At 50.2% G+C, this 27,334-nt stretch overlaps 1 protein-coding gene across 2 annotated transcripts; it reads left to right on the plus strand.

Moving 5' to 3' along the window:
- Window positions 1-2,264: 2,264 nt before the first annotated feature.
- Vsx2 (visual system homeobox 2) lies at window positions 2,265-26,753 on the plus strand. Of its 2 annotated transcripts, none has more exons than XM_051154149.1 (5): window positions 2,265-2,634; window positions 3,888-3,972; window positions 8,141-8,264; window positions 25,448-25,628; window positions 26,371-26,753. In XM_051154149.1, the coding sequence occupies exons 1-5, from the start codon at window positions 2,265-2,267 to the stop codon at window positions 26,751-26,753; spliced, it is 1,143 nt and encodes a 380-aa protein (XP_051010106.1). The 2 variants fall into 2 exon arrangements, with proteins under 2 accessions (XP_051010106.1, XP_051010115.1); XM_051154158.1 differs by having other exon boundaries at window positions 26,428-26,753.
- The last annotated feature ends 581 nt before the right edge of the window (window positions 26,754-27,334 follow it).

The following is a 27,334-nucleotide window of genomic DNA, read 5'->3' on the forward strand; positions in this document are numbered from 1 at the left end:
ACTGAAAGCATTTTACCAACTGAGCCATATCCTCAGATCCTATTTTGTTGCTTTGAGAACAGGGTTGTAGGTAGCCTAGGCTGGTCTTGAACTCACCACCCAGGTGCTCAGATTACAGTATGTGCTACTGTACCCAGCTCGTCAAAGCCTAATTTTCATATCCTTTCTGGTGTCTCTTGCCTTTCAATCGGTCCCTATAGAGGCGACAGAGAATACCGGACACCATAGTAGCTGACAGGATGGCCAGAGCATCCCCCTTTCTTTGGAGGTTTGCAGCTAACAAGCCAAGCCTTCCTGAGTGAAATTTCCTAGCAGTCTGATTTTCCATTTTCTGCCCAAAGCAACTGACTCTGTCTTTACCTTTCTTCCAAAGGTGTCTTTGAATCAAAGAAACACATATTAAAACTTATGCCAGGCAGTGGTGGCCCACACCTTTAATCCCAACACTCAGGAGGCAGAGGTAGGCAGATCTCTGTGAGTTGGAGGCCAGCCTGGTCCAGATCCAGTTTCCGGATGGCCAAAGCTTCACAGAGAAACCTTCTCTCAAAAAACCAAACCAAAACCAACTAACCACACAACCTCATCATATGTCTGGACAGTGGCTAGAAGAGTCCCAAAATAAATAAGATTATCTCCAGTTATGGGAAGGTGGCAAAGGACTGAAAGGTCTATTGCGTGTATGGACACAAGTTCACCTTGGCTAGTGACACTTGGCCCATGCTCAGGCCTGAAACCTGAAGCAGGAGGATTGTGAGAAAACAGTAGCCAGGTCTCCAACTCAGGAATCCTTGCTCTCCAGGAAAAGCTCCCAGCCTTGCCTGGCATGGTAGTGCACACCTTTAATCGCAGTACTCGGGAGGTAGAGGCAGGTGGATCGCTGTGAGTTTGAGGCCAGCCTGGTCATCAAAGTGAGTCCAGGACAGCCAAGGCTACGAACTCCCAGCCTTCCTGAACATCCCAGTCTGGATGCTCCTCCTTACAGCTCAGCGGACACCACTACTGACCTTTTGTAGCTAGCTTCTGGAGAAGGAGATGGTCAAAGGGCCCCCACCAACTGAGAAAAAACTGTTCCCCTTTTAGTTACCTCCCCCTCCTGTCCTTTTCTCAAATGGGCAATGCCAGCTTGGGAAGGCTAGAAAGGGCCCCTGGTCTTGCTTGTCTGGTTCGCTACAGAAACCAATGCTTTGGGGCTCACAGCTGCTAGCTAGGTACTTGATACTTACTAGCTGGGTAACTGGAAGACAGAGTAAATACAATCTGTGAGTGAAGCTAGGCACACCTCATGCTTATTCTATGAAGATGTTCGGAAACACATAGCTGGCTGGTCAAGTCGGGGCCCCAGATGATGAGACCCCAGCACTTAGGAAGACGACGCAGGAGAATGTTGAGTTTGAGAACAACCTGGAATATATATATATATTCCCGTCTTAAAACACCCAGAAGACTGGAAGCGGGGAGGGGAGCGCCAGGAGGATGGGATAAGGAGAATAGGCGAGGAGAAGAAGTCCCCATATTTGTTGTCAAAGAAAATCCTCACTGTTCCTCTTCCCCACCAGGCCTTGATTTTATCCCTGACCCCTGTGACATGGGCCACCATTTATTGAGCCCCTCTTCTGAGTTGGATATTGCGTCCCGTGCTGGAGAGACGAGCCATACCCATATCCTCCACACGACTAAGCCCCTTCCTGTATCCCCATTCCCACCACACAGACTTCCTTGTCCCAGATCTGAGTCTGTTTAAGGCTGCTGAGTTAAGGGAGGGAGGGAGGAGGTCTCCTAGCCTCTAGTCTCTGCCCATCCCAACAGCCCATCCCAAGACCCCAAGGCTACCCCAGGAATCTGTCCCAGCTAACCTCCGCACTGGTCCCAATCAGGTTATACAACTCAAAGCCCCTATCGACTGTGTCTTCTGGAACAACCTCAGACCTGGCTCTTTCACCTCCGCCTCCCGGATCCCTGCCCAATGGCACCCTGCAGAGCCCACTACACTTGGGTCTGCAGCGCCCTGGCCCCTCGGTGCCGGTGGCGACTGGAGCTGCCAGCTTTTTGGAATTCCTAATCGCTCCTGGCCCCGGTGATTGGCTGTTCAGCTCTGACCCCACTTGGGCTGCCGCCTGGTTGGATAAAAAGGGAATCTCCTTGGGGCTCCAGAGCATTAGACACCGGAGGGGGCACCTGGGACCAACTTCGCGAAGCGGGGAGCCCGGCGGGGGGGTTGGGGGGAGCAAAAGACCCGGGCCTCAGCCCCTCCAAAAAACCAGGAGATGACGGGGAAAGCCGGGGAAGCGCTGAGCAAGCCCAAATCCGAGACAGTGGCCAAGAGTACTTCGGGGGGCACCCCGGCCAGGTGCACAGGGTTCGGCATCCAGGAGATCCTAGGCTTGAACAAGGAGCCTCCCAGCTCCCACCCGCGGGCTGCCCTCGACGGCCTAGCCCCCGGGCATTTGCTAGCTGCGCGCTCGGTGCTCAGCCCGGCGGGAGTGGGCAGCATGGGGTTGCTGGGGCCCGGGGGGCTTCCCGGCTTCTACGCGCAGCCCACCTTCCTGGAAGTGCTGTCCGACCCTCAGAGCGTCCACTTGCAGCCACTAGGCAGAGCGTCGGGGCCGCTGGACACCAGCCAGACGGCCAGCTCCGGTAGGTGAGGGGCAAGGCTGCTGGCCTGCCACACGGCTTGGGAAAGTCGCAGCCCTGAGCCGTCCGGCTCTCGCCTGCGGGCCCGACCTCCCCCGGGAAGAAAAGTTCGTGCAGGCCAAGGGATCTCAGCCTAGGCCTAAAGTCAGCCGGCCCCAGCCAGCGATACGGACCACGAGGGTTTTCAGATTAAGCTTGTCCGACCCCTACTCAGTTCCTGTGACCTAGTGTCTGGCCGAGCTCGGTCGCCATCTCTGGGTTGGAGCCCCAGTGGATGCTAGCTCCCGGTGGCTGAGTCCTTGTCGCAGCATCTCCTAGGGAACTAACTGGAGGGCCCCAGCTCCACTGCCCCATCACGGCTTGGGCCTTGGGAGAGGATCTGTTTTCCTGAAGCCCGATACAGGAAAGAGAGTCCGGCCCTGCCTCTTGCCCCTGTATCCAAAGTTGTTCCTTTTCTCTCCTAGCTTCTTCGTTCTAAACCCCTGTATTGCTCAGCTGAGGTTCGATTTCCTCCCCATACGAACTGGGGAAATAAAGCCACCACGGCAACCAAAGGGCAGTCATCAGATCCAACCTAGGCTGCACCAAGCATTGGATCCCGATTTTTCTCTGGCTCAGGGACCCTGTATAAGCAAGCTTCTCTTCGCCCTCCAGGGCCACTTTCCTAGCCGTGTGTTCAAACTCGCTGGCTCTCAGTAGTTCCCCCAGATTTTTCGTGCCATTGTTTATTATATATTAAATGTAGAGGGACAACGAAAAGTGGTCCGTCGCTGGCTCTCCGACCTCGAACAGAAAACCATCTTGTGGGTGCCAGAAAAGAGACAGCAAACCCGCAGTCTCCAGACCTTTCCAGAGCCCCTGCAACCAGGGTCAACTTTTGGATATGGGACTTGGGGGCTTGTTGGGGCAGGGCAGAGCTCGGATCTGGGAGCATCGCCGGGAGGATTGGGGGAGCCCTGCAACCTCAGAGCCTGCCTCATTCTCCCACGTCCCCGCCTGGCAGCGCGCTCGGGCCTTTGCCTCTCTTGCAACGAAATTTGTTCAAAAAATCTCTGGGTTCAGGAGCAGACCAGGGGAGGATCAGCCTGGGCTTAGGGATGGGGTCGGTCGCCGGGACGCGGGCACCGGAAGGCTTCGGTGGAGACCACAGGTCCGCGAGGCTCGCAGAGGCTGCAGAAGGTGGGATCCTCACCGGTTTTGCAGCTCTGCGGAGCGCACTGCCCATTCTGCCTCCTGCCTCTCCGCTCGCTTTTCAGATTCCGAAGATGTTTCCTCTAGTGATCGAAAATTGTCCAAATCGGCTTTAAACCAGACCAAGAAACGCAAGAAGCGGCGTCACAGGTAAGGGACGAACGTTCCTTTCCTGTCCTCATTGCCAGGCTCCTGGTTCCGGGCCGGGTCACCCAGATCTTGGTCTCTCAGAATCGCCGATGTGAGGGCTCCCGCGGCTGCACCAGGGCAAAGACACCTACGTGGTTTGCAGGAGCCTGCACAGGGGCCGTGGCACCCAGTGAGGGCGACTGAGTGTCATCCGGAGCAGCCGCACCATTTTGGGCTTTTCTCCTTGTGCTGGAGAAAGGAAAGGCCCAGCTGTTCACCAACCGAGTCCGAGAGAGCCACACAGACCCCGTGGAGCGCAGATAGGCTGTCACCTCCGGCTGAAGCCAGATCTGTGCCCTTGGCCCTAGGAACCCGTTCCTCTTACACTCTGCCCCTGCCCTGTTAACTCTCACCCAAAACTCCAGTGTCAGCTGCCGGGATGTCTCCACTCGTTTGTGCTACTGAAGGGGTTGCTACCTCAGTGAGCCTCAGTTTTCTAGTCTGGAAAATGGGGAAGGAACTGGCCTGTCTGGTTAAACCAGCCGAGACCGAAGTATTTGTGTTCAGACTAGGGAGAGTTGGCCAGCTGCAGGGGATCCATGCATTCTTCTGGCCTCCTGGGGCACCACGTGCACATACTAATAAACAGACACATACACATATTTTTAATGTGGGGGGGGAAAGCCTTTAAATAGACTTTCCCTGTCCAAAGTTACAATTCAATGAGTTTGTCCCAAGAAGTATGCTCCTTCGCCCCTCCCTCTCACCGGGTGGTGGTTTAGACCAGTCATCCATTTCCGCGTCAAAACTAATCCGTTCCTAGTTGAAATCTTTGAGGAAATTTTTTAGGCAAAGAGGGACAAAAAACTGAATTTCTGGGAGTGCTGTTCCTAGGTGCTGTCCTCAGCACCTCAGCAGGCCAGTTTCCTCACTTTTCTCTCTGTCCCAAACCAAGTAGGGCTGCCAAGGGGACATTTCCCACTGCCGCGCACCCTAGCTTGTGGTCCCACCGCAACCTCTTTTCTCTCTCCGGTTTGATCTCAGACTGGTCTCTCTGTCTCTATCTCTGTCTCTCTCCGTCTCTGTCTCTGTCTGTCTATCTGTCTGTCTGTCTGTCTCTTTCTCTCTCTCTCCCCTCGGGTGGGGACCCCCTCCCCCAAAGTCATTATTGAGCTCAGAACAGGTTCTGGCTTAAGGGAAGTCTCACGGGGACCTCAGAACATTCCCTGAAGGCAGTTGCTTGCTTTAGTTCAGTTTGTTTGTTTGTTTTTTAATTTATATTTGCTACTATTGTGTGTGTGGGTGATGTGCAGGTGGGGATGTTCGCTTGCTCCGTGGAGATGTACCGGGTGGTCCGGGGACAACTTTCTGGAGCTGATTCCCTTTTTTTTTTTTTTTTTTTTTTTTGGTGGGTTCCAGGGAATCTACTCAGGTCTCTAAGATTGCACTGAAAGCTCCTTTACCTGAGTATTTAGCCATCTTGCCAGCCCAGTTTATTTTAAACAGAAAAAATTAATCCGCTCACTGGTCATTACCTATGCGTCTATGCCTTCCCTAGCTAGGGCAAAGTCAACTGTGGTGAGAGTGGAGAGAGCTCCTGCCTTGGGGTGAGCGGCATCGAAAGCCCTGGAAAGAGCCTCTCCCCCAAATCAGCTCCCTTAAAATCAGTACTGACCGCTCACTCACTGTGCAGTCCCTCCTTCATCTGCCACCTTTTCTGACAGAGAACCGGTTTGGGTTTCGGCAGGTCAGGTCGGGGTGGGGTGGGGTGGGGTGGGTGGGTAGAATAGTTACCAGCATCAGAGAACTAACTAGCTATCCTGGTTTCTATCTATTTTTGCTGCATGAAGATGGCACATAATTGAAAAAAGAATGGTTACAGATTGCCCGGGTGGAGGGTGGGGGTAGAAAAACAAGACAAAACACATTTCCCTGAGCTTCTGTCGTTTGAGGATATTGAGGCAGAGACCCTGGACTCCTGTGATGAGGAGAAAGCTGGGGCTTCTTTTTGCCTCCAGAAAATAAACCAGTTTCAGCAGGACTTAAGGGTAGATGAGGGATGCTGCGGTAGTGGTGACCTGGCTCTGGGATTTTGCTCTTTGCGGGGAAACTGCAGATCCTCTTGTAAGAGTTCCTGGGCTCTGCCTCAGCCAGGGGTAGAGTTTGGGTCCCTGGGTGGGGGAAGGGGACCCTCCTGAAGAATGCGTGGTGCTCAGTAGGAGGACCAACTCTGAGGTAGGAAGAGGGAGAACATGGAGAATTTAGAGTTTGCTTCTTTTGTCCCTCCCTCCCTCCCTCCCTCCCTTCTTTGCTTCCTTTTCTTGGATTTTAGTTTGTTTTGTCTTTCTTCTTGCAATGTAGTTCTGACTGGCCCGACCGATGTTGATCACACTGGCCTTGAGCTTGCTGTGATGGTCCCACCCTATTCTCCAGTCCAGTAGCGGGGATCAGTCCCCACCACATCCGATTTCTGATTCTTTTTTTGGAGGAGACTCTTTCCAAATTCAGGAAAGCCCCTGAGTAACACTAAATGACCTACAGCCAGCTCCCTTCTTGGGCTTTGGCCAGGCCATACTAACTGCGTTCCTCAGTTTCCCAAATCTTAACAGGCACTTGCATATTTTGATTGTTTATTTTGATTATCTGCCCTAAGAATTTTCAGCAAGTGGCAAGAGAGAAACAGAGGGCAGGAGATCTTCAAAATCCTGAATAATTAACTTTTTTTCCTCTCTTTTTTCGTTTTATTTTGTTTTGAGACAGGGTCTCACTGTGTCCTAGGATTAAAGGCATCACTACCAAACCCAGCCTATGAATTAACTTTCTATGGACATAAGAATTCCACATATTGCCCTCAAGAGAGCATACAAAATAGTTTAAAAACCAAACTAGCCATTTTCTATAAAGAGCACAAGCTTCTCTCTCATACAATCTTTGTAATATCCCTGGAGATATTAAAGTCCATATTAGCACAAGAAATGAAGGTCACATGTACACTTTTTCTGCGCTCTGGGAGAAGGTGAGGACACAGCAGGGAGACACTCTACTAACAAACCGGGTGCTGGGCCCAGGGTCCAAATCTCAGAGGATCAAGGAGGGACATGCCACGTTTTACAAGTTCTGTTTGTAGAAACTGAACCTGCCATCTTGTTGATGAGGGTGTAAAATAAAGGTCAGGTAAATGCAGGGAACATGAAATCCAAGAAGAGAGAGTTTGCATCTGTAAGTGGGTGGTTCCTACTTTACTTTAGAAGGTGGGTTAGGAAACCAATAATGCTAAAGGCTTGTTATTTGCACATTTTCCTGGGGTGAGTTAATGTGGGTGGTTTTGGTTTGGTTTGTTTGTTTGCTTTCCTTTTCTTTTTTCTTTTTTTCTTTTTCTTTTTCTTTTCTTTTCTTTTTTTTTTTTTTTTTTTTTTTTTTTTTTTTTTTTTTTTTTTTGAGACAGGATCTCTCTACCTAGGCTGTCCTGAAACTCACTATGTACCTCTGGCCTTGAACTCACAGAGATCCATCTGCTTCTGCCTTCCAAGTGATCAGAGGTTTTAATTAAAGGTTCACCAGTTATTTAAATGAGTCGTTGTGAACGATTCCAAGGGTAGGAGAGAAAATGGTACATCCTCACACATACCTGGCAACAATTGAATCTGGGTGGCAGAGTCTGGGTGGTACAGAGAAAGGGCAGGTGTGGGGGGATGGAGGGACAGCATGTCACAGGCGTGTGTGACTCCAGTCTCACTAGACACATGCTGAAACTGAAGCTGCATTTAGCCTTTAAGGGTGGCAGAATCTTTACATTTGTCTGGGGTGCAAGGGGCGGAGAAGGTTGGGTGGGGGGTAAGACAGGAAGCAGATCCAGTGGCCAAAACTTTACTCATTTGATGAGACCTCCTCTTTGGCTTGCAGGAGAGGAAGACTGGCTTTTAATCTTCTAGAATTTTTCTTCTTAACAACCCCCCCAACCCTGTGTGTTTCCAGAAAGATTCTGAGTGACTCATCACTGAAGTAGTGCTCACCACCAGGATAATATGGGACCTCTGCCCCCATAAAGAAGAGTCTAGAATGTGAATGTGCATTCATGTGGTGTGTGTGTGGGGGGGGGATTATGACCAAGGCACAGGAGAGAAATAGTCTGTATTCTCCGAGGCAGGCGCTTTCCCAGGGTTCTGAGTTCTGATCTTGCTCTCCTCAGGACAATCTTTACTTCCTATCAGCTAGAGGAGCTGGAGAAGGCATTCAACGAAGCTCACTACCCAGATGTGTATGCCCGGGAGATGTTGGCCATGAAAACGGAGCTGCCCGAAGACAGGATACAGGTAACTGCTGCTAGCCCCTCCAGCCACCTGGAGACACCTCTATCCCTAAGGGCAGGTACTCCACCTCTCACAGCCTGTGCCTTTCCCTGGAGGTGGAGTCATTTGCCAGTGACCCTATCCTCGGTAAACAAACAAACAAACAAACCAGTTTATTTAAGCCTATTAAGCTGACAGGTATTTGCTGAATACCCACCATGTAAGCAGGCGGTTGGAGGAGGACACACTGTCCTGCCGGCTCTTCTAAGCTGTAGGCTTCCTGTGCAGGGGGCAAAGTTTAGTAGTGGAGTGCTTTGCCTAGCATGAGTGAGGTCTTCCGGTCTATTCCCAGCAACTGCAACAACCAAACCAAACCCAGAACACAAATGAACAAAAGCAGATGGTGGGCTTCCTGGGAACACCTTGTAGAGGGCATGAGGAGCTTGGTGATGAACGAGAGAGCTGATTGGTGGGGGTGTGAGGGAGGGGCATCCTGAGCAGCCTGTTAGTGTAAGGCTGTTCTAAGACCAGAGGTAGGAGCTGTAGGTGCCTGAGAAGTGGGAGCTGGCTTTTGCCCCTAACCCTGGTTGCCTTCCCCTCCTCATCTCTCCTCTCAACGAAGAAACATCGCCCCCCCCCACTTCCAATTCCCCACTCCCTCATCCAGCTGTATCTCATGACTAGTTAGGTGTTTCTTTTTTCTTCTTTCTTTCTTTTTTTTTTTTTTTTTTTTTTTTTTTTTCTTTCTTTTTTGTTTGTTTGGTTTTTCAAGACAGGGTTTCTCTGTGTAGCCTTGGCTGTCCTGGACTCACTTTGTAGATCAGGCTGGCCTCGAACTCACGGGAATCCGATTGCCTCCGCCTCCCGAGTGCTGGGATTAAAGGTGTGTGCCACCATGCCCAGCTTAAATAGCTGTTTCTACACAGTGCTTCTTCGTGGTTTTCCCTTCGTGGTACACATTCTGTGCCCTCTAGTGGGACTCGCCGAGCTTGTCTCCTCTCCTGAATAGTCGTTGGCATAACCAGACACTTTCCCAGGCTGGCATGCCCTCCTGTGGTAGCAATGGAGGTGGTGTGGGGCCTCGCAGCTGAAACATCCTCCCCAGTCTAGAACCCACAGGATATAGGTGCATCGTGAGGCCAGAGAATTGAGTGGGACGGGGAGATTATTTCCAGAAACTGAGTCCAGTTAGATTTTGACCTCAAATAGAAGTTGCTCCAGGATGGTCCAAAAGGTGGATTCCTGCTGCTACAGAATGGCGTTGGGGGTGGGGGGTAGGGGGTGGGGGGGGGCAGGTCCTGATGCAGCAGAGGCTGCATTTCCTGGAGGCACTTTCTGTCAGCAGGTACTTGGTGGAGGAGCGCATCCCTGGTGTGCTAGAGAAGGAAGCAAAGGTTGTGAGGAGTTCAGCCTCTCTGACCGGAGAACCACCAGAGGGTGGAAATGAGGCCAGGGGCTGGGTATCCAAAAGCGATTTCCTTTCCCTAGAGGTTGATTTGGAATTTCAGCCTCAAGGCTTTAGACAGTGACACTAACAATAAGCTCAATTATTCATAAGCAGATTATGCTTGTCTACGGAGACCTGGGACCATGTATTCTCACCCAGTTGAGTTCTAGTCGGGGAATGATCTGGCTGTTGACTCTGAGGTGTTTGTGTGTGCGTGGAGGAAGGGCTGTCCTGTAAGCCAAGCCCAGGTTTGTTCACTCATCTTCTTCTGGTCTTCGTTAGCCTGAAGTTGGCCATTGCCAAGAGGGGCACATTTGTAGTGCTTGTTAATGAGAAGGCGCCTCTGTCTCTCTTCGTTATGCTGGCTAATCTCTGTTTAGCTGCGGTGAGGCAGGCAGGGCTGTCAGGCGCTGGGACCTCCCCTGTAACTGCACTGCAAAAGCCCCAGCAGCCCCATGGTGGACTTTAGTAAGTCACCTGGAGGTTGTCTATAGGGAGGCCTTGGAAGTGACCATAACCAGCAATGGCTCCGGGACTGTGCGAGCTGACGATGGGTGCGGGCTGACGATGGGTGGGTGGATATAGGACAGATGAGGGCAGAGTCTTGCCTGTCTTCCAGGCACCACATAGCTAAGTGCTGCCCCCTGCCAGTGTTGGTGAGTGATTAAGTGGTCCTGCCCTGCCCCTCTCCCCCCCCCCCCCAGGCCTGAAGAGGCTTGGGAAAGGTCTTGGTGTGTATTGGTAACAATTCCAGGTATTTCAGAGAAGTGTTCATGTGCCAAGGGTGTATATTGGCAAGGCAAGGTGAGGTACTGGCTGGTGACACTGATTCCAGAGCCAGACTGCTGGGTTCAAAACCTGGTGTCTCCTCCTAGAGCCTCCTTGTACTCATGGGATTAGGATGGACCTCGCCCCATGTGCAGATGCACAGGCTGTGAGAGTGGTCCCCACCCCATGTGCAGATGCACAGGCTGTGAGAGTGGTCCCCACCCCATGTGCAGATGCACAGGCTGTGAGAGTGGTCCCCACCCCATGTGCAGATGCACAGGCTGTGAGAGTGGTCCCCACCCCATGTGCAGATGCACAGGCTGTGAGAGTGGTCCCCACCCCATGTGCAGATGCACAGGCTGTGAGAGTGGTCCCCACCCCATGTGCAGATGCACAGGCTGTGAGAGTGGTCCCCACCCCATGTGCAGATGCACAGGCTGTGAGAGTGGTCCCCACCCCATGTGCAGATGCACAGGCTGTGAGAGTGGTCCCCACCCCATGTGCAGATGCACAGGCTGTGAGAGTGGTCCCCACCCCATGTGCAGATGCAACAGGCTGTGAGAGTGGTCCCCACCCCATGTGCAGATGCACAGGCTGTGAGAGTGGTCCCCACCCCATGTGCAGATGCAACAGGCTGCATGTGAACAGAGCTCAGAGCAGTGATGGACTTGTGTCCCACACTCAGTCAGCTGTGCTCTCCTGACAAGTGGCAGAGTAGAGACTAGTTACCTCCTTTAGAACTGTGGAAATAAAACTCAATAGCTAGTGCATTGAAGACTGGAAGACGGAAGACCGGAAACTGGGTCTGTGCTCCAAGCCCACCTTTCTGCCTCGGACTTCCTGGGTTTGAGGAAGCTGAGCCCAAATCAGGAAGAACAAAATGTGGTTAGAAGCTAGGAATAGGGTCTGGGCAGGCGGATTAGATGGATGGAGTGTAACTCTACCACCGTCCTTTGCCTGTGTCGACACTGGGTCAACAGTGTGTTGTGTGAGTGTGTGTGTGCGTGCGCCTGCGCGCGCCGCTGGGACATAGGTGGTGGTATGGGGCGAACTCATCCTCTTGCATACTTGGCCAGCACCAGCTACTAGAGCAAGAGCGAGCGGCCACACACCAGGACCACCTGCCTTCACCAGGCTTTAAGCTGCCGTCTCTGGGATGGGAGTGCGGGCCAACTACCCTTTAGCTGTCCTAAGTAGGCAGTTGGAAAGCTTCGTCTCTGTTTACCCAAGCCAAGTAACCTCCTGGTAGAGATGAGCCTCCTGCCTAAGGTCTAATGACCCACAGCACACACACAAAAGCTAGGCACACCTACTTCCGTCTTTGCTTCACTGCCAGCAAGTCACAGGCTGAGCTTCTGATGACTCCTTTGTAAAAAATAACAATATTTTCCCAAACTCCTAACTTGTTAAAAGTACTGTGATTTGGGGCATTTACTATGTACTCACCACTGCCCTAGACAGCAGTACCTTTCATGCCTTGTGGAATTTCACGGTTCAGCACCTGATGAGTCTGGTGCTAATGTCATACCCATCTTCTGAATGAAGAAACTGAGCGGTAGAGTATGTAAGAGACCAGGGTTCGAGCCCAGTTTAACTGCTATCACATGAGATAAAATGACACTATCTATACAAACTGTTACACTCAGGGCAAATGGCAGTGACAGTGGGCCAGGCCTTACTGGACAGCTCTGAGCTGGGAATGGAGCGATATGGTGCATGCTGGGAAAGAAGAGATGCTAAATCACCATGGTAGATTCGGCTACACAGGGTTCGTCTTATGTATGGAATTTAGGATGTACGTCTGGAAGTCTCCTCTAGATGTCAGTCCTGAGGAACAGGAAATGGATTTCCACACTAATTTTATTTTCTCTGAGGATGCTGGCTCCTAGAACTGTAGGAGGGGGCTATCTATGTCCATGGTTTGGCTTGGGGTTCGGTTCTGTTTTGTTTTCTGTTCTAGGGAAACTAGGGCCATGCCAGCATTTGGCAAGCATTCTGTTATTTATGCTCCCAGCCCTACATTTTCTTTTTAGATTTGTATTTTATTTTATAAGTTTATCAACTATGTGCATGATGACTGAAGACGGTGTTGGATCCCCTGGAACTGGAGTTACAGACGGTTGTGAGCCACCATGAGGGTGCTGGACACTGGACCTGGGTCTTCTACAAGAGCAGCAAGTGCCCTTAGCCACTGAGCCATCTTCCACCTCTCATCCCTTGGCCCTCTTTTAAAATATATCTTTTTTTTTTTTCCTATTTTAAAATTTAATTTTTATTTTCAACTTTCGTATGTGTTTGAGTGTGCTCGTGGTAGAGATGCATGTGGGGGTGGTACATAGGCTGAGGCCTATTCCTAGAGACCAGAAGGGATGTCAGGTGTCCCACCCTGCCACTCCATGTCTTATTCTCCTGAGACGGGGCCTTTCCCTGAATTTAGAGCTAGGCTGGCAACCAACGAGCCTTGGGCATCCTCTTACTGCAGTCTCCCAAGTGCTAGGATTATAGACAAGAGCTGCACCAGGTCTGTTTTTTTTTTTTTTTTTTTTTTTTAATGTTTATTTTATTTATTTTATTTTTATTATTATTATTTTTTTTTTTTTTTTTGATTTTTCAAGACAGGGTTTCTGTGTCTGTGTAGTCTTGGCTGTCCTGGACTCACTTTGTAGACCAGGCTGGTTTCTTTTCTTTTTTTCTTCTTCCTTTTTTTTGGGGGGGTGGGGTAGGGAGGAGTTGAGGCAAGATTTCTCTGTGTAATCCTGGCTGTCCCGCAACTCCCTCTGTAGACTAGGCTAGCCTTGAACTCATTGAGACCCACCTGTCTCATTCATCTGTTTATTTATTGTGTGTATGGGTGTTTTGCCTGTATGTGAGTCTGTATGCAGTGTCCTTGGAGGCCAGCCAGAGGAGGACATCAGATCCCCTGGGGTTGGAGTTACAGTTACAGATAGCTGTGAGCTATCATGTGGTACTGAGGATCGAACCGGGGTCTTCTGGGAAAGTAGCCACCGCCCTTAACCACTGAGCCACCTCTCCAGGCCCCTTCTGTTTCCTAACGAAAGATACCCTTGTTAGAAAAAAAGCAAACACGTAAAGTGAATGATACACTGACATGTTGCCCTTAGCATCTTTAGTGTGTGAGGAAGGGTAGGTATGGGTTATCTGGCTAGCATTATTACACTTTGGCATTTCTGTTTTCTTTTTATCTTGGAACCAGCTCTTGCTACGTAGCCCTAGCTGGCCTGGAACTTGGTGTCCCTTTGTTTCACTTCCTAAGTGCTGGGATTTTAAAGATGTATCACCAACCCAGCTGCCACCTAATACTTTTAATACTCCTTTGACTGGAAGCCACTTTAAAACAGGCACAGTTGAAGCTAAGCATGGTGGCCCATCTGTGGTGCCAGCGTTTGGAAGGCTAGGGGAACTAGAGTTCCCTTGTAGCCTAGATTCCATTCTCAATGCCAGCCTTGAAGACAGTGTGGCTGTTCATGCCGCCCCCAAAGCTCTAGTCTAGAAATTCAAAGGTAGTTGTCCTGGTGGGACAGGCTTTGCAGGCTCCTGGCTTAGTATGCTTATTAGCTTCTCAGGGCAACTTCGTTTTTTGTTTTGTTTTGTTTTTGTTTTTCAAGACAGGGTTTCTCTGTGTTAGTTAGCCTTGGCTGTCTTGGACTCACTTTGTAGACCAGGTTGGCCTCAAACTCACAGCCATCCGCCTGCCTCTGCTTCCCAAGTGCTGGGATTAAAGGCGTGGATTTATTTATTTTATGTATAGGAATGTTTTGACTTCATGTATGTCTGTGCACCGTGTGCATGCCTGGTGTCCTCGGAGGTGTGAAGGGAGTCAGAACTGGAGTTGCAGATGGTTGGGAGCCACTATGTGGTCGCTGGGAACTGAACCCAGGTCCTCTGCAAGAACAACACATGCCCTTAACTTCTGAGCCATGGAGCCAGTTCCTTATTTGTGATTTTTACAGTGCTGGGGGTTGAACCCAGGGCCTTGTGTATTTACAGACAACCCTTTAGAATACTCTTGTGGCATTCTTACACCCATCGATGCAGATTCAACTGGTCTGCAGCAGAGCCTGGTACTACAGGTTGTTGCTTCTGTGTGCAGACAGCATAAAAACATCAACTCTCGGGTTTAGGATATGGTTGAAAGCAGGTTGACAGGAGTGGAAGAAAATGTAGTTTGGGGTGACAAAGGTGGAGAGAAAAGAAAATCACTTGTCATGGTACACAAGGACGCTGCACGCAGACGTCCAGAAATGTGGGTAGAGCTGCCCCCTAGTGGGTGTCAGAGACCATAACAATCAATTGGGGGGGCGGGGTTGGGTTTGGGTTTGGTTTTTTTGTCTTGGCTGTCCTGGATTCGCTTTGTAGACCAGGCTGGCCTTGAACTCACAATGATCCGCTGCCTCTGCCTCCTGAGCGCTGGGATTACAGGTGTGCGCCACCACGTCTGGAAGGACAATCTTGATCTTTGAGCCTTAAACTGGATGGGATGGAAAAACACCATCCATGGATACGTACCACATCTCAAAAAGCAGATGATAGATAGATAGATAGATAGATAGATAGATAGATAGATAAATAGATAGATGAGAGATAGGTAGATGATAGATAGATATATAGATAGACAAAAGACAGATAGATGATAGATAGAGAGATAGATAGATGATAGATAGATACATAGATGAGAGATAGGTAGATATAGATAGATGATAGATAGATAACAGACAGATAGATAGACGATCAAAAGATAGATAATAGATAGACAAACAGATAATAGATGATAGATAGACAAACAGATGATAGACAGACAGATAGTTAGATAGATGTGTGGTGCCATACAACCTTAGGTCCAGGGCTCAGAGAAGAGGCAAGTGGATCTCTAGGAGTTCCACGCCAACCTGCTCTATGTAGAAACTTTTAGGTCTGGGGCTGGAGAAATCCATCAGTGGTTAAGAGCACTGACTGCTCTTCAGAGGACCGGGGTTCCCAGCAGTCACATGGCAGCTTACAACTGTCTGTAACTCCAAGATCTGACACTCTCACACAGACATAAATGCAGGCAAAACACAAATGCACATTACGTAAAAATAAATTATTTTTAGAAAAAGAAAGTTTCAGATCAGCCATGCTGCAAAAAAAGAAAAGAAAAGAAAGAAAGAAAGAAAAAAAGAAAAGAAAACCAACACACCTTTAATCCCAGCACTTGGGAGGCAGAGGCAGGTAAGTGGATCTCTGAGACTGAGGCCAACTTGGTCTACAGACCAAGTTTCAGGACAGCCAGGCATACATAGAGAAACCCTGCTTGTTTTTTGAAAAATAAAAACAAACAAACAAACAGAAACTAAAAGTTCAAGGATGGTCTAGGTTGGGACCCTATCTCAAAATAACTCACACACACACACATACACACACACACACACACACACACACACAGAGGAATGCATGCACGCACACATTCATGTATACAGAAATGCTGAGTAGAATGTTAGATCATGTCTGAAGTGATCACATGTTCATCAACTTCTAATCAGAGAAGAGGAAAGAGGCTGGGTGAGTGTGACCGAAAGACAGAAGTGAAGGCAGGTTTCCAGCCTGGAAGGCAGACAGCTGGGTGTGGTGGTCCATGGCTACAAGCCAGGCGCTTGGAGGCTGAGGCCAGAAGATAAGAGTTTAAAGCCTTGGGTTGGAAATGTTGCTCAGCTGGCAGAGTGCTTGCCTAATTTGCACAGGCCTGGGTTCAATCCCCAACTTGACCAGGCCTTGGATTTTGCGACTGTAATCCTAGCCCTGGGTAGGCAAAGGCAGGATAGTCAGAAGTTCAAGGTCATCCTCAGCTACATCAAGAGTTTGAGATCATCCAGGGATGACATGAGACCTGGTCTCGAGTAACAGTAAAAATCAGTCATGAGCCTGGAGACTTGGCTCAGCAGTCAAGAGCACTTACTGCTAGCCAGGAGGTGGTGGCACACACCTTTCTTGCCCACACTCAGGAGGCAGAGGTACGCAGCTCTTTGAGTTAGAGGCCAGCCTGGTCTACAGAGAAAGAGAGAGAGGGAGTTCTAGGATGGCCAGGGCTACACAAAGAAATCCTGTCTCAAAAACCAAACCAAACCAAAGAACACTTGCTGCCTTTTCAGAGGACCCAGGTTTGGTTCAGAGGACCCAGGTCCAGTTCGGAGCACCCACATGGTGACTCCTAACTGCCTGTTATTCCAGTTTCAGGGGATCTGACTTACTCTTCTGGAATCTTCTGACCTTGAAGGACATATCACATACTTGCATTCGGGCACTCACAGGTACACATAAAATAAAAACATAATAATAAATCTTAAAACACAAAGCAGAATTATTTGACGTCAACCTGAGCTACATAGCAAAAACATCTTTCAAAAACAAAAACAAAAACACTTGCATACTGTGGTAGCTCATGCCTTTAATTGCAACAGCTGGTGTCTAGAGACAGAAGGATCAACAGTTCAAGGTTAGCCTCAGCTACCTAAGGCGGTCAAGGCCCACTTGGGCTACCAGAGTCTTATCTAAAACAAAAAGGGTAGGTTTTGCTGGGGACTCCAAATTTGGGAGCTATTTGTGTCACGTTGGGACCCTTGACAGGTTCTCTGTGAGGCACTAGACCAGACTTCTATGATAGAGGGGCCACATTTTTTACAAAGTAGAATATCAGGAAAACGAGAAAGGCCTCCAGGGATTCTTATTTGTTTTGTTTTGTTTGTTTGTTTGCTTGCTTGCTTTTTTTGGTTTTTTTCAAGACAGGGTCTCTCTGTGTAGCCTTGGCTGTCTTGGACTCACTTTGTAGACCAAGTTGGCCTCAAACTCACAGCGATCTCCCTGCCTCTGCCTCCCGATTGCTGGGATTAAAGGTGTGCGCCACCACGCCCAGCTTCATTTTAGTTCTTGCTACAGGCCAGGTATCCCCCACATGCTACTTTGTAGGATCTTCCCCACAAGCTCGCCAGTAGGTGGGAACATAGAGCAGCTAAGAAGCCAGCAGTTCTCAGAGTCTAGGAGGGGAGGAGATGTGTTGGCCTCAGCAACAGCCGCAGACAAAGAAGCAATCTCTAATGTATCTGAACCAGCTCTGGTCAGGACAGACATTGAGGCTTTGCGGGCATTTGAGCCTGGACTATGTTGGAAATGTAGAGTTTCAACACGATCTGCTTGGATCTTCAGATGACAAGAAGGGAAACTAGAGGGCTGGAGAGATGGCTCAGTGGTTAAGAGCCCTGTCTGCTCTTCCAGAGATCCTGAGTTCAGTTCCTAGCAACTGCATGGTGGCTCACAATCACCTATACTGATATCTGGTGCCCTCTACTGTCGTGCAAGCTCACATGCAGGCAGAACACTGTATAAATAAATCATAAAAAGAGGAGGAGGAAGAAGAGAAACTAGAAGCAGCAAGGCTGTAGTGGTAGCAGGCAGATGTCTGAGTTTGAGGTCAACCTGGTCTACAGAGCGAGTTCGAGGACAGCCAAGGCTACACAGAGAATCCATGTCTGGAAAACAACAATGGAGGGGGGGGATAAGGAGGGAGGGAGGCAGGGAGAGAGGCTGTGGTATTAAAACATGAAAGCCCAGCCAGGGAGATGGCTCAGCAGTTAAGAGCATTTGCTTTTGCCAGGAGGCCTGGGTTCAGTGCCCACATCAGATAGCTCTCAGCCACCTGTAACTCCAGTTCCTGGGAATCAGGTATCTTCTGCCGATCTCTATGGGCACCTGCAGGCACAGGCGCATATGATATGCAGACAAGCACACACACACATACGTGTAAATTAAAAAAGGAAAAGAAAAAAAAGAAGAAGAAGAAGAAGAAGAAAGCCTAGGGAGTGTGTAAGGCTCAGGTTTCACCCCTGTGTGGGGCAGGCAGATTGAAGCCTGCACGTGAGTTAACCCTTGCCTTCTGCCTTCTATTGCACTCGCTGTCCTCTGAAGTCCAGCTTGGCTAAAGGACAAGTGTAGGAGGCCAGAGGGACAGGCAGCGTCATTGATGAAGCTGCCCTTTAGGCAGAGCGGCATTGATTTTCTGTGTGTCTCCTTTGAAGGAATAATAGCTAGCAATTATTGAGCACCATGTGTATGACAAGCACTGATTTTAGGCACTTTCACTTATTTCATTTAATCTTCAAAGATTAAATGTGCCTGCCCTGCAGCGCAGGCACAGTTGTCCTTCATTGTTGGAGGGGGTCGGTTCGAGCCTTTCTCCTCAGGAGTGCATAAGTCCCTTATATAAAGTGACAGAGGTGGTGATGTAGTTGGCAGAGCACCTGCCTAGTATGTGTAAGTCTCTGGTTTCCATTAGTACCATGGCAAAAAAAAAAAAAAAAAAAAAAGCATAGAATTTGTACATAACATATACATCCTCATGGATGCTTTAAATCATCTGTTAATTACAATATCTAATTGATGTAAATTCCATATTTGTATGCATATATGTAACAACTACTTAGTTGTTACACCATGTTACTTTGGGACTAATGGTGCACACACACACACAAGCATCTGTAGGACTAGGAGGACAGCTCAGTGGGTAAAGTGTTGGCTGTGCAAGTAAGTCTGAGGACCTGAGTTCCGGTCCCCAGCACCCGTGTAAAAAGCCAGATGTGGTGGCATGCACCCATGATCCTAGTTTTAAGAGGTGGAGACTGGAGGATTGTACAGTTTACTGGCCAACCAGTGTAGACAAGCAGTGAGCTCCAGGTTCAGTGACAGACCCTGTGTCAAAAAATAAGGTGCTAGAGAAAGGCACATGACATCAACCTCCTGGCCTGTCACATGTGCATACATGGGAGCTTGCACACACACACACACACACACACACACACACACACACACATACACACATACACACATACACGTGTCTGTACATGTTTTTTCAAATATTTTTGTCCATGGTTGTTGAGCCCACTGTCATGGATACAGATGGCCAGTTGCTTTTTTTTTTTTTTTTTTTTTTTTGGTCTAAAGAAACTCAGATTACACAGCACTTTCTAGTTCCAATTGCTTTTGGCTTAACTCAAATGTAGTTTTTTTTTTAAACATTTATTTATTTATGTATATGAGCATTATATTTGCATGTATGCACGCATGACAGGAAAGGACATCAGATCCCATGATGTCCCATGATGGTTGTGAGGCATCATGTGGGTCCTGGGAATTGAACTCAGGACCTCTGGAAGAACAGCCAGTGCTCTTAACCTCTGAGCCATCTCTCTAGCCCAAATATAGTGATTTTTAAAAAAAATTTTTAAATTAACTTATGTGCTTGGGTGTTTCACCTCCTTGTATATCTGTGCACCACATGTGAGCCTGGTGCCAACAGAGGCCAGAAGAGGGCTCTAGGATCCCTGGGAGTGAAGTTACAGAAAGGAACCTGGGTCCCCTGGAAGAGCAGGCACGTCCCTAGCCACAAGTGTAGTGACGTTTAAGGTCCATACACATGCTGGTAGCTTCCATCAAGACTAGAGGGGAGGAGCTATGGAAACGGCTCACCAATCGCCTGTCTGCCTTCTTCCGAGGCGGTTATGGTTCTGATGCCAGCCGCCCTAAAACAAAATCGTTTTGGCCCTCCAGGTTTCCTCCATAAATTGGAGGCGCATCTGGTCTTCATGGAGAGCCAGGCATTCCAGGAACTCATAATTGAGGTCCCGGGTTTGAGCCACCAGCTGGTGCATGCTCCCCTGGGAGAGTGTCATGGGAAAAGCTAGCCTTCACACCAGCAATTCATTTGTCAGAGAAGAACCAGAAAAGGGGGTTCTGTTTATGGGCCCAGAACAGATATACAAGCCCGTACCCCTTTAGTTCCTACAATGTCATTCCTCACATGCCTCACAGACCTGCCGCATCTGCAGCACCCCTGGAATTCCTCGACCATCTTGGGGGATACACCTTCCATGGACAGCAGGCAGGGCCTTCTGGCATTTTCACAATCCACAACGTCTTCTCCAGAATCCCTAAATCCAAACTGCCCTGGAAATGGCAAGGTCTTTAATCACTTCAGCATCCAAACTCACTTGGTGTCATGAGCAGACTAGACCTTACACAGTTCATGTGTGTCTCTTAGTGTGGGTGTGTGGGCTGCAGAAACTGAGGTTGGCAGAGGTTATTACCAGGTGCTCCTGGGGCAGAGTGGCATAAACTGTGATATGCGTATTCTTCCTTCCTTCCTTCTTGATTTTTGAGGCAAGCTCTCATTTGGCCCTGGCTGGTCTTAAACATTTTATGTAGCCAAGGATGGCCTCGAACTCCTTTTCTTTCTAGCTCTACCTCCCAAATGCTGGGATTGCAGCCTCCATGACTGGCTACATATACTTTCTTCAAAGATCTGTTTTTATTTCTCTCTCTCTCTCTCTCTCTCTCTCTCTCTCTCTCTCTCTCTCTCTCGTGTATGTGTGTGTGTGTGTGTGTGTGTGTAAGCACACGTGCGTGCTGGTGCCTGCGTAGGCAACAAATGAGCATTGGACACCTCTGGAGCTGGAGTTACAGTAGGTTGTGAGCCACCATGTGGGTGCTAAGAAACTCAGGTCCTCTGAGGGAGCATCGCATGCTCTTAACTGACCAGCCATCTCAGCAGCACTCAGGGAGGCAGAGGCAGGTGGATATCTGTGAGTTCGAGGCCAGCCAGGTCTACTGTGATAGCCCCAGGGCAGCCAGGGCTACACAACACAGAAACCCTGTCTGGAAAAACCAAACCAAACAAACAACCCCCCCCCAAAAAACCCAAAACACTACTAGCAATTCCTTCAGCCCATGCTATGTATACTTTCTAAAATCCTAGATGCCCTCTGGCTGCAGGGGTTCTGCCTAAGGAATTGTGGGTTCCTGCTGACAGGACAGGTCATCCATCTCCCGGCGGAGGGGCATGTGTCTGGTCCCATCTAGTCTACATTGCCTTGTCTGGGGGGGCTGAGGAACTCAGGAGTCACTTAAATTTGTGTCCTTTTAGATTTTTGTCTCTGGGACTCTAAAGATGGCTCAGTGGTTAAGAGCACTGTCTGCTCATCCAGAGGTCCTGAGTTCAATTCCCAGCAACCACACGGTGGCTCACAACCATCTGTAATGTGATCTGGTACCCTCTTCTGGCCTGCAGGTGTACATGCAGGTAGAGCACTCATACATAGAATAGATTTTGACTCTGTTGGGAGAGGGTAGTTTTAAACAAGTGGGTACTTTGTAGAGGGGAACCAAAGTGTTAGTAGGAGGGCCGTGGGACAAGACCAGCCCTAGACAAAGCAAGCCCAGATGGAGCAGACAGTGGGCCAGGCACCCTGGGGAATGGTGTGTTTAGGAGGACCTAAACACAGAGTGAGGCCAGGGCAGGACAAGCAGGCCATCTTGGTGGCTCACAACTCTGTTTCACAGAGGACAGGCATCTAGTGGTCATCACTTTATAAATAAACTCTTTTTTCCTGGCACTTTCCCAAAGCCTTGGGGTACAAGGAGGAGGTCTTGTGTCTTTGCTTCCTGACTCCCCAGATTGAAACAGGGAACTGCAGATTCCAACAGTGATGTGTGGCACAAAGGCGGCTCTCTGTCAGGTGTTCCCACCCAGGGAGGGTCCAGTGATGGCTGTCTAATGCTTTTGGTCACTGTGTGCCTGGGGAGAATCATGAATTCTGAGGCAGAGATGTTCTTTTTTTTTTTTTTTTTTTTCTTTTTCTTCTTCTTCTTCTTCCTTCTTCTTCTCCTTCTCCTTCTCCTTCTCCTTCTCCTTCTCCTTCTCCTTCTCCTTCTTCTTCTTCTTCTTCTTCTTCTTCTTCTTCTTCTTCTTCTTCTTCTTCTTCTTCTTCTTCTTCTTCTTCTTCTTCTTCTTCGAGACAAGATTTCTCTGTGTAGCCCTGGCTGTCCTGGACTCGCTGGCCTTGGACTCACGGTTTGAGGGGCCCTCTGCCTCCCAAGTGCTGGGATTAAAGGTGTGTGCCACCACACCCGGCTGACATTCCTATTTGTTTGTTTGTTTGTTTGTTTGTTTATAAACAGTCTCACTATGTAACCATGGCTGGCCTGGAACTCACCAAGCACACCAGGCTGGCCTCAATTTCACAGCGATCCACTAGCTTTTCTCCCCCATATTGGGATTAAAAGCATGTGCCACTGCACCCCTTTCCTATCTTTAGAGGCTCCTGGTTACTTGCAAAGAAAGAGATCCCCAAACATGACTTAATTTAAAGATGTTGCCAAAGGTGCGGTCTTTCCCAACAGGAACAGAGTATTCCCTTGGCTCACCTGTCTGGGTAGCGCCAGGCGCGCCCCCTGCTGGGTGTGGCCGGCCCTACTCCAGACTATGGCTGCCAAGGAACGATCAGTGCTCATTGCGCCACCTCGTGGCAATTGCGGGAAGCGCCAGTGAGCGCGGCCTCGGGAGGCCCGCATGCCAGCCTTGGCTCCTGGGTGCCCAGGCAGCAAAGGGTTAAGCTGTCAGCCGCGCGAAGTTAAACAGGTGTCAAAGGCGCCCCATATATCTGCAGATTGAAATCAAATTCTTTGCCGTATAAAAAGATAAATTACCCAGGCGCTGCCGCGCGTCCCACTCATCACGCCAGCACCAGACGGCAAGCAATTTTTTTTTTTTAATGTGCTAACGACCTAATCAAGCAATCAAGTCGGAGAAGATTGCAGAGTGACCGGGGCAGCCATCTGCCGGCGAGCCCCGCATTCATTTCCGCGCCCCCGCACCGGGCGGGGGCCGGGAAGGGAGCTGCCGAGGGGAAGAGGGGAAAAAAATCCTAAACAAATTAACACCCAATTTTCCCCGTCTAATTAGTTAAATGAGAAGTGTTTGGGGTCCCTCGGGGAGGGGGAGCAGCTCGCGGTGAGGTGATCGCTGCCTCCCCAGCATTAATTAGTGCGGGTCAATGCCGTGGCTCCCGGGAGAGAAGCCGCTTTAATTTCCCGTGATATTTCAGTGCCTGAGGCCCATCGATTCAAACTGAAATTAACTTATTTTTCAATCAGCCCAGGGCTGCCCCTGGGGGTGACTCTTCTTTTGCCGCCTCCTGAATAGGGCTGGAGCAATTTTTCATCAAAAGCTGATACCTTGGCGATCCAGGGCGGGGGAGGGGCCCTCAGGGAAGAGCGGGGGGGGGGGGGGGCGCCAGAGGCGAGAGTGGGTGGAAAGCGCCCAGGAAACTGGTTTTCTGTTTCTAGCATCTTACCCTGCTGTGAAGATGGGACCAGAAGCTCCCCGGGGCCTTCCAGGCCCACCAGTTTCCTCGAGGGCATTAGCTTTCCTTGAGGACAAGGCTGGGGGAAACTGGGCTCTGTCAGCAGCTGGTCTCAGGAAGGCTGTTTGGGGCGGGGAGACTAAGACATCTGGTCCTCTGAATAGACCCCCACCCCACCCCCCGTGCATGGATTTCCTCCTGGAAGCTGCAGACACTTGAGGATGTAGTAGCTCTGTGACAGAATGCTCGAGAAGCGTGTAGCGTAGACAAGTCCCTGGGTTCCATCTCCAGAACTGCAGATGATGATAGTGATGGTGATGATGATGATGGTGATGATAATGATAACTATGACAACGATGATGATGGTGATGATGAAGCTGCAAGCTTGCAGACACCCCCAATGTCCTTCGGACTCAGTCCATACAAAGCAACCCAGGGCCAGATGTGTAGTCTCTAAGGTGTCACCACCTACCAAGCTCTACTCCTAGGTCCCTACTCTTCCCTGCCCTAGCTCTCTAGAGAATTTTATGCTCCTTACCTGACCCAGGACTGTCACCCGCCTCTCCAGAATTCCATTCAAAGTTAGGCCTGGAATGGTAGGCAGCAAAGTATGTGGGGGGAGGGGGGCTATGGTGGCTCAGCTGAGAAAGGTCAGGACAGTGTGGCAGAGGAGTGTTCAAGGAGAGTCTGCTACCTGCAAGGGGTACCTCCAAGTGCACCCACTATTCCGGACTCCACACCCACACATAATCTCTCTTGTGCTCTTCCTGTACTGTGGCAAAGAACAGAGCCGGAGAATTTCCTTTTTAAAAAAAATTTTTTTTTTTGTTTGTTTTTGAGACAGGGTTTCTCTGTGTAGTCTTGGCTGTCCTGGATTCACTTTGTAGACCAGGCTGGCCTCGATTTCACTGAGATCCGCCTGCCTCTGCCTCCCAAGTGCTGGGATTAAAGGTATGCGCCACCACACTCAGCTTTAAAAAGAAAACTCTTATTTCATTTTATGTGTGTGGATGTTTCACCTGTGTGTATGTCTGTGCACTTTGTGTGGGTATGGTATCTGCAGAGGCCAGAAGAGATCCCCAGAGGCCTGGAGCTGGACTTGCAGAAGGTTGTGAACTCCCTCGGGTACTGGGAATCAATCCTGGGTCCTCTGGAAGAGGACCAGTGTTCCTAACCGCTGAGCTCTCTCTCTCTCTCTCCAGCCCCCCTGGAATTTGTCCTTTTGCAAACCAGAGGGTCTGTTACAAGGCATTGGCTGTGGGGATGGATAGCTGTGAATGTGGCCCGACACAAAATTGTAAACTTCGTTAGAACATGATACGGTTTGGGCCATTTATTTATTTATTTATTTATTTAAACTTGGTTGTGTGGTGCTCAAGCCAGAGCTCCACAGATGACAAGGTCCTGTTGCCAGTGTCAAGAGGCAGGACACAGCTGTGCACTGAAGGTGTGAGCACCTGCAAGACCCTCCTCACTTTCACGGGCATCTCAGCCGCAAACTGAGAACTGTACTGCATGCTGCCCACCTGCAGAGCCTCGTCTGAAAGCACCCCTAGTCTATCTCCCTAGAATGGCTTTCATCTAGAACAACAAATGGACCCATTTTGCCCATGGTAGTCTCAGGGTCTGGGGGCCGCCGTCACTCTGAGCACCCTCTGGGTCTGAGATACTTCAGGGAATCACTCCGTGGGGGGGGGGGGCGCTAGGGGAGCTGAGTTCAGAACCCCCTCCGAGGCAGACACGCGGGGAAGGGCCTTGGGGCTGGAGTTTCTCAGAGCACAGCGCTGACCGTCTGTCTGCACTGCCAGGTGTGGTTCCAAAACCGCAGAGCCAAGTGGAGGAAGAGGGAGAAGTGTTGGGGCCGGAGCAGCGTCATGGCTGAGTACGGGCTCTATGGGGCCATGGTACGACACTCCATCCCCCTGCCTGAGTCCATCCTCAAATCTGCCAAGGATGGTGTCATGGATTCCTGTGCTCCGTGGCTATTGGGTAAGAGCCTGCTCGCACGCACGCTCCTGGGGACCCTGCCCCTGTGGCGAGGAGAGCGGACTCCCTGAGGGAGGGAAGGGAACACTGGGTAAAGAGACCTGGGCCACAGCGACCCAGTGGCAGAGAGGTCCTCCAGACAGGCCACCCCGTCTTTCTGGGGCCATCCTTTGCACTTAACTACCGTGTATCAAGACTTCCATTTAAGAGTCACTGGCTCCTTTTGTCCTGTGAGGAGGATATGGCCTTTGCCATCCTATCTCCCTGACGAGAGATGGCCTTATAGTTAAATGAAACAACCCCTTTTGTGGGTTGAGGGGGGACTCCTATGTCCCTTTGGCCACCTTTCTAGCTTTCCCCAAGATTTTCTTTGCCGCAAACCTCCCCACCTGCCAAACTCTCTCACTTGCCATCCAGGCTGGTGAGAACAGCATCAGCTTATCCAGGGGCCCTAAGGCCTGGGAATCTTATGACAGGGCGGGATAGGGAGGTGCCCTGAAAGTACAGGACAAGTTGCAGAGGTTGGGGGATGCAAGCCCAAGGGTTTGATATAGGGAACTCCGCTGCAAGGCCTGGTTCCCAACTGTTGGCCTGCAATTTTACCCTCACCCCCCCCACCCTGCTCCCACCAGGCACCCTCCCACCTCCTGACCCTGGTCCAGTTGTGGGGCTTGACTGTGGTATATGAAGAAAGGCTTCCTGCTCCTCCTTAATTCTGGCCTCTCTCTATCTTTGCTGTTTTCAGTTCAAGATGGCTTTCCCAGGCGCTTTTCTAAACCCGAATACCAACAATTCTTTTTAGGGATGCACAAAAAGTCACTGGAGGCCGCAGCAGAGTCGGGAAGGAAGCCGGAGGTGGAGCGCCCGGCCCTGCCCAAGCTCGACAAGACGGAGCAAGAGGAACGGGCCCCAGATGCCCAGGCAGCCATCTCCCAGGAGGAACTCAGAGAGAACAGTATTGCAGTCCTCCGAGCCAAAGCTCAGGAGCACAGCACCAAGGTTCTGGGGACTGTGTCAGGGCCTGACGGCCTCACCAGGAACGCTGAGAAGCCGGAAGAGGAGGAAGCCGTAGAGGAAGACCGGCCAGTGGAGATGCTTAGCCCACCACAGCTAGAGGACATGGCTTAGGTCAAGGGGTGCTGGCCCTGGAACCCTGAGACACTGCTCCTCTCAGGGCCTGTGGCGCTGGGGATTCTCTCTGAGGCAAGGTCAGGCCAGGCTTCTGCCACTTTTCCCTACATCCCAGGCCCTCAGTTACCCTGTCAACTCTAGGCATAGGCCAGTTCCGGCCATAGCTTCAGACCATGCTGCGACATCTGGACCTACTCCCAACTTCCCTGCCTCTGAAGTCTTCTTGCTACCCCCAACATTGAGGCCCTGCTACTCCGACCATGGGTGACTGTTGGCTGTCCGAATCTACCCTTATTCTCTACTCTCTAGAGCCTTCCTTCCCAGCTCATTCCCCCCTCCCCTGCGCCTTGTGGACTCCAGCAGCCTGTGGCTGTAAGCCCACAACCTGGCACAGCTGTGACTTGGATTGAGGACCTGCACACCGGCTCTGGTGTCCTGAGTACCTCAGGACTCAGCAGGCCCATTCCCTCCCCACCTGGTCCTTCTCGCAGACCTGGACCTTGGGTCCTGCTGTGTCCATACAGTCCTCTGCTGGTCCGTGTGGAACCTCTGCATTCTCACCCTTACCCACTGATGGC

Source organism: Acomys russatus, chromosome 1, assembly GCF_903995435.1.
Source record: "Acomys russatus chromosome 1, mAcoRus1.1, whole genome shotgun sequence".
NCBI classification, from domain to species: Eukaryota; Metazoa; Chordata; class Mammalia; order Rodentia; family Muridae; genus Acomys; species Acomys russatus.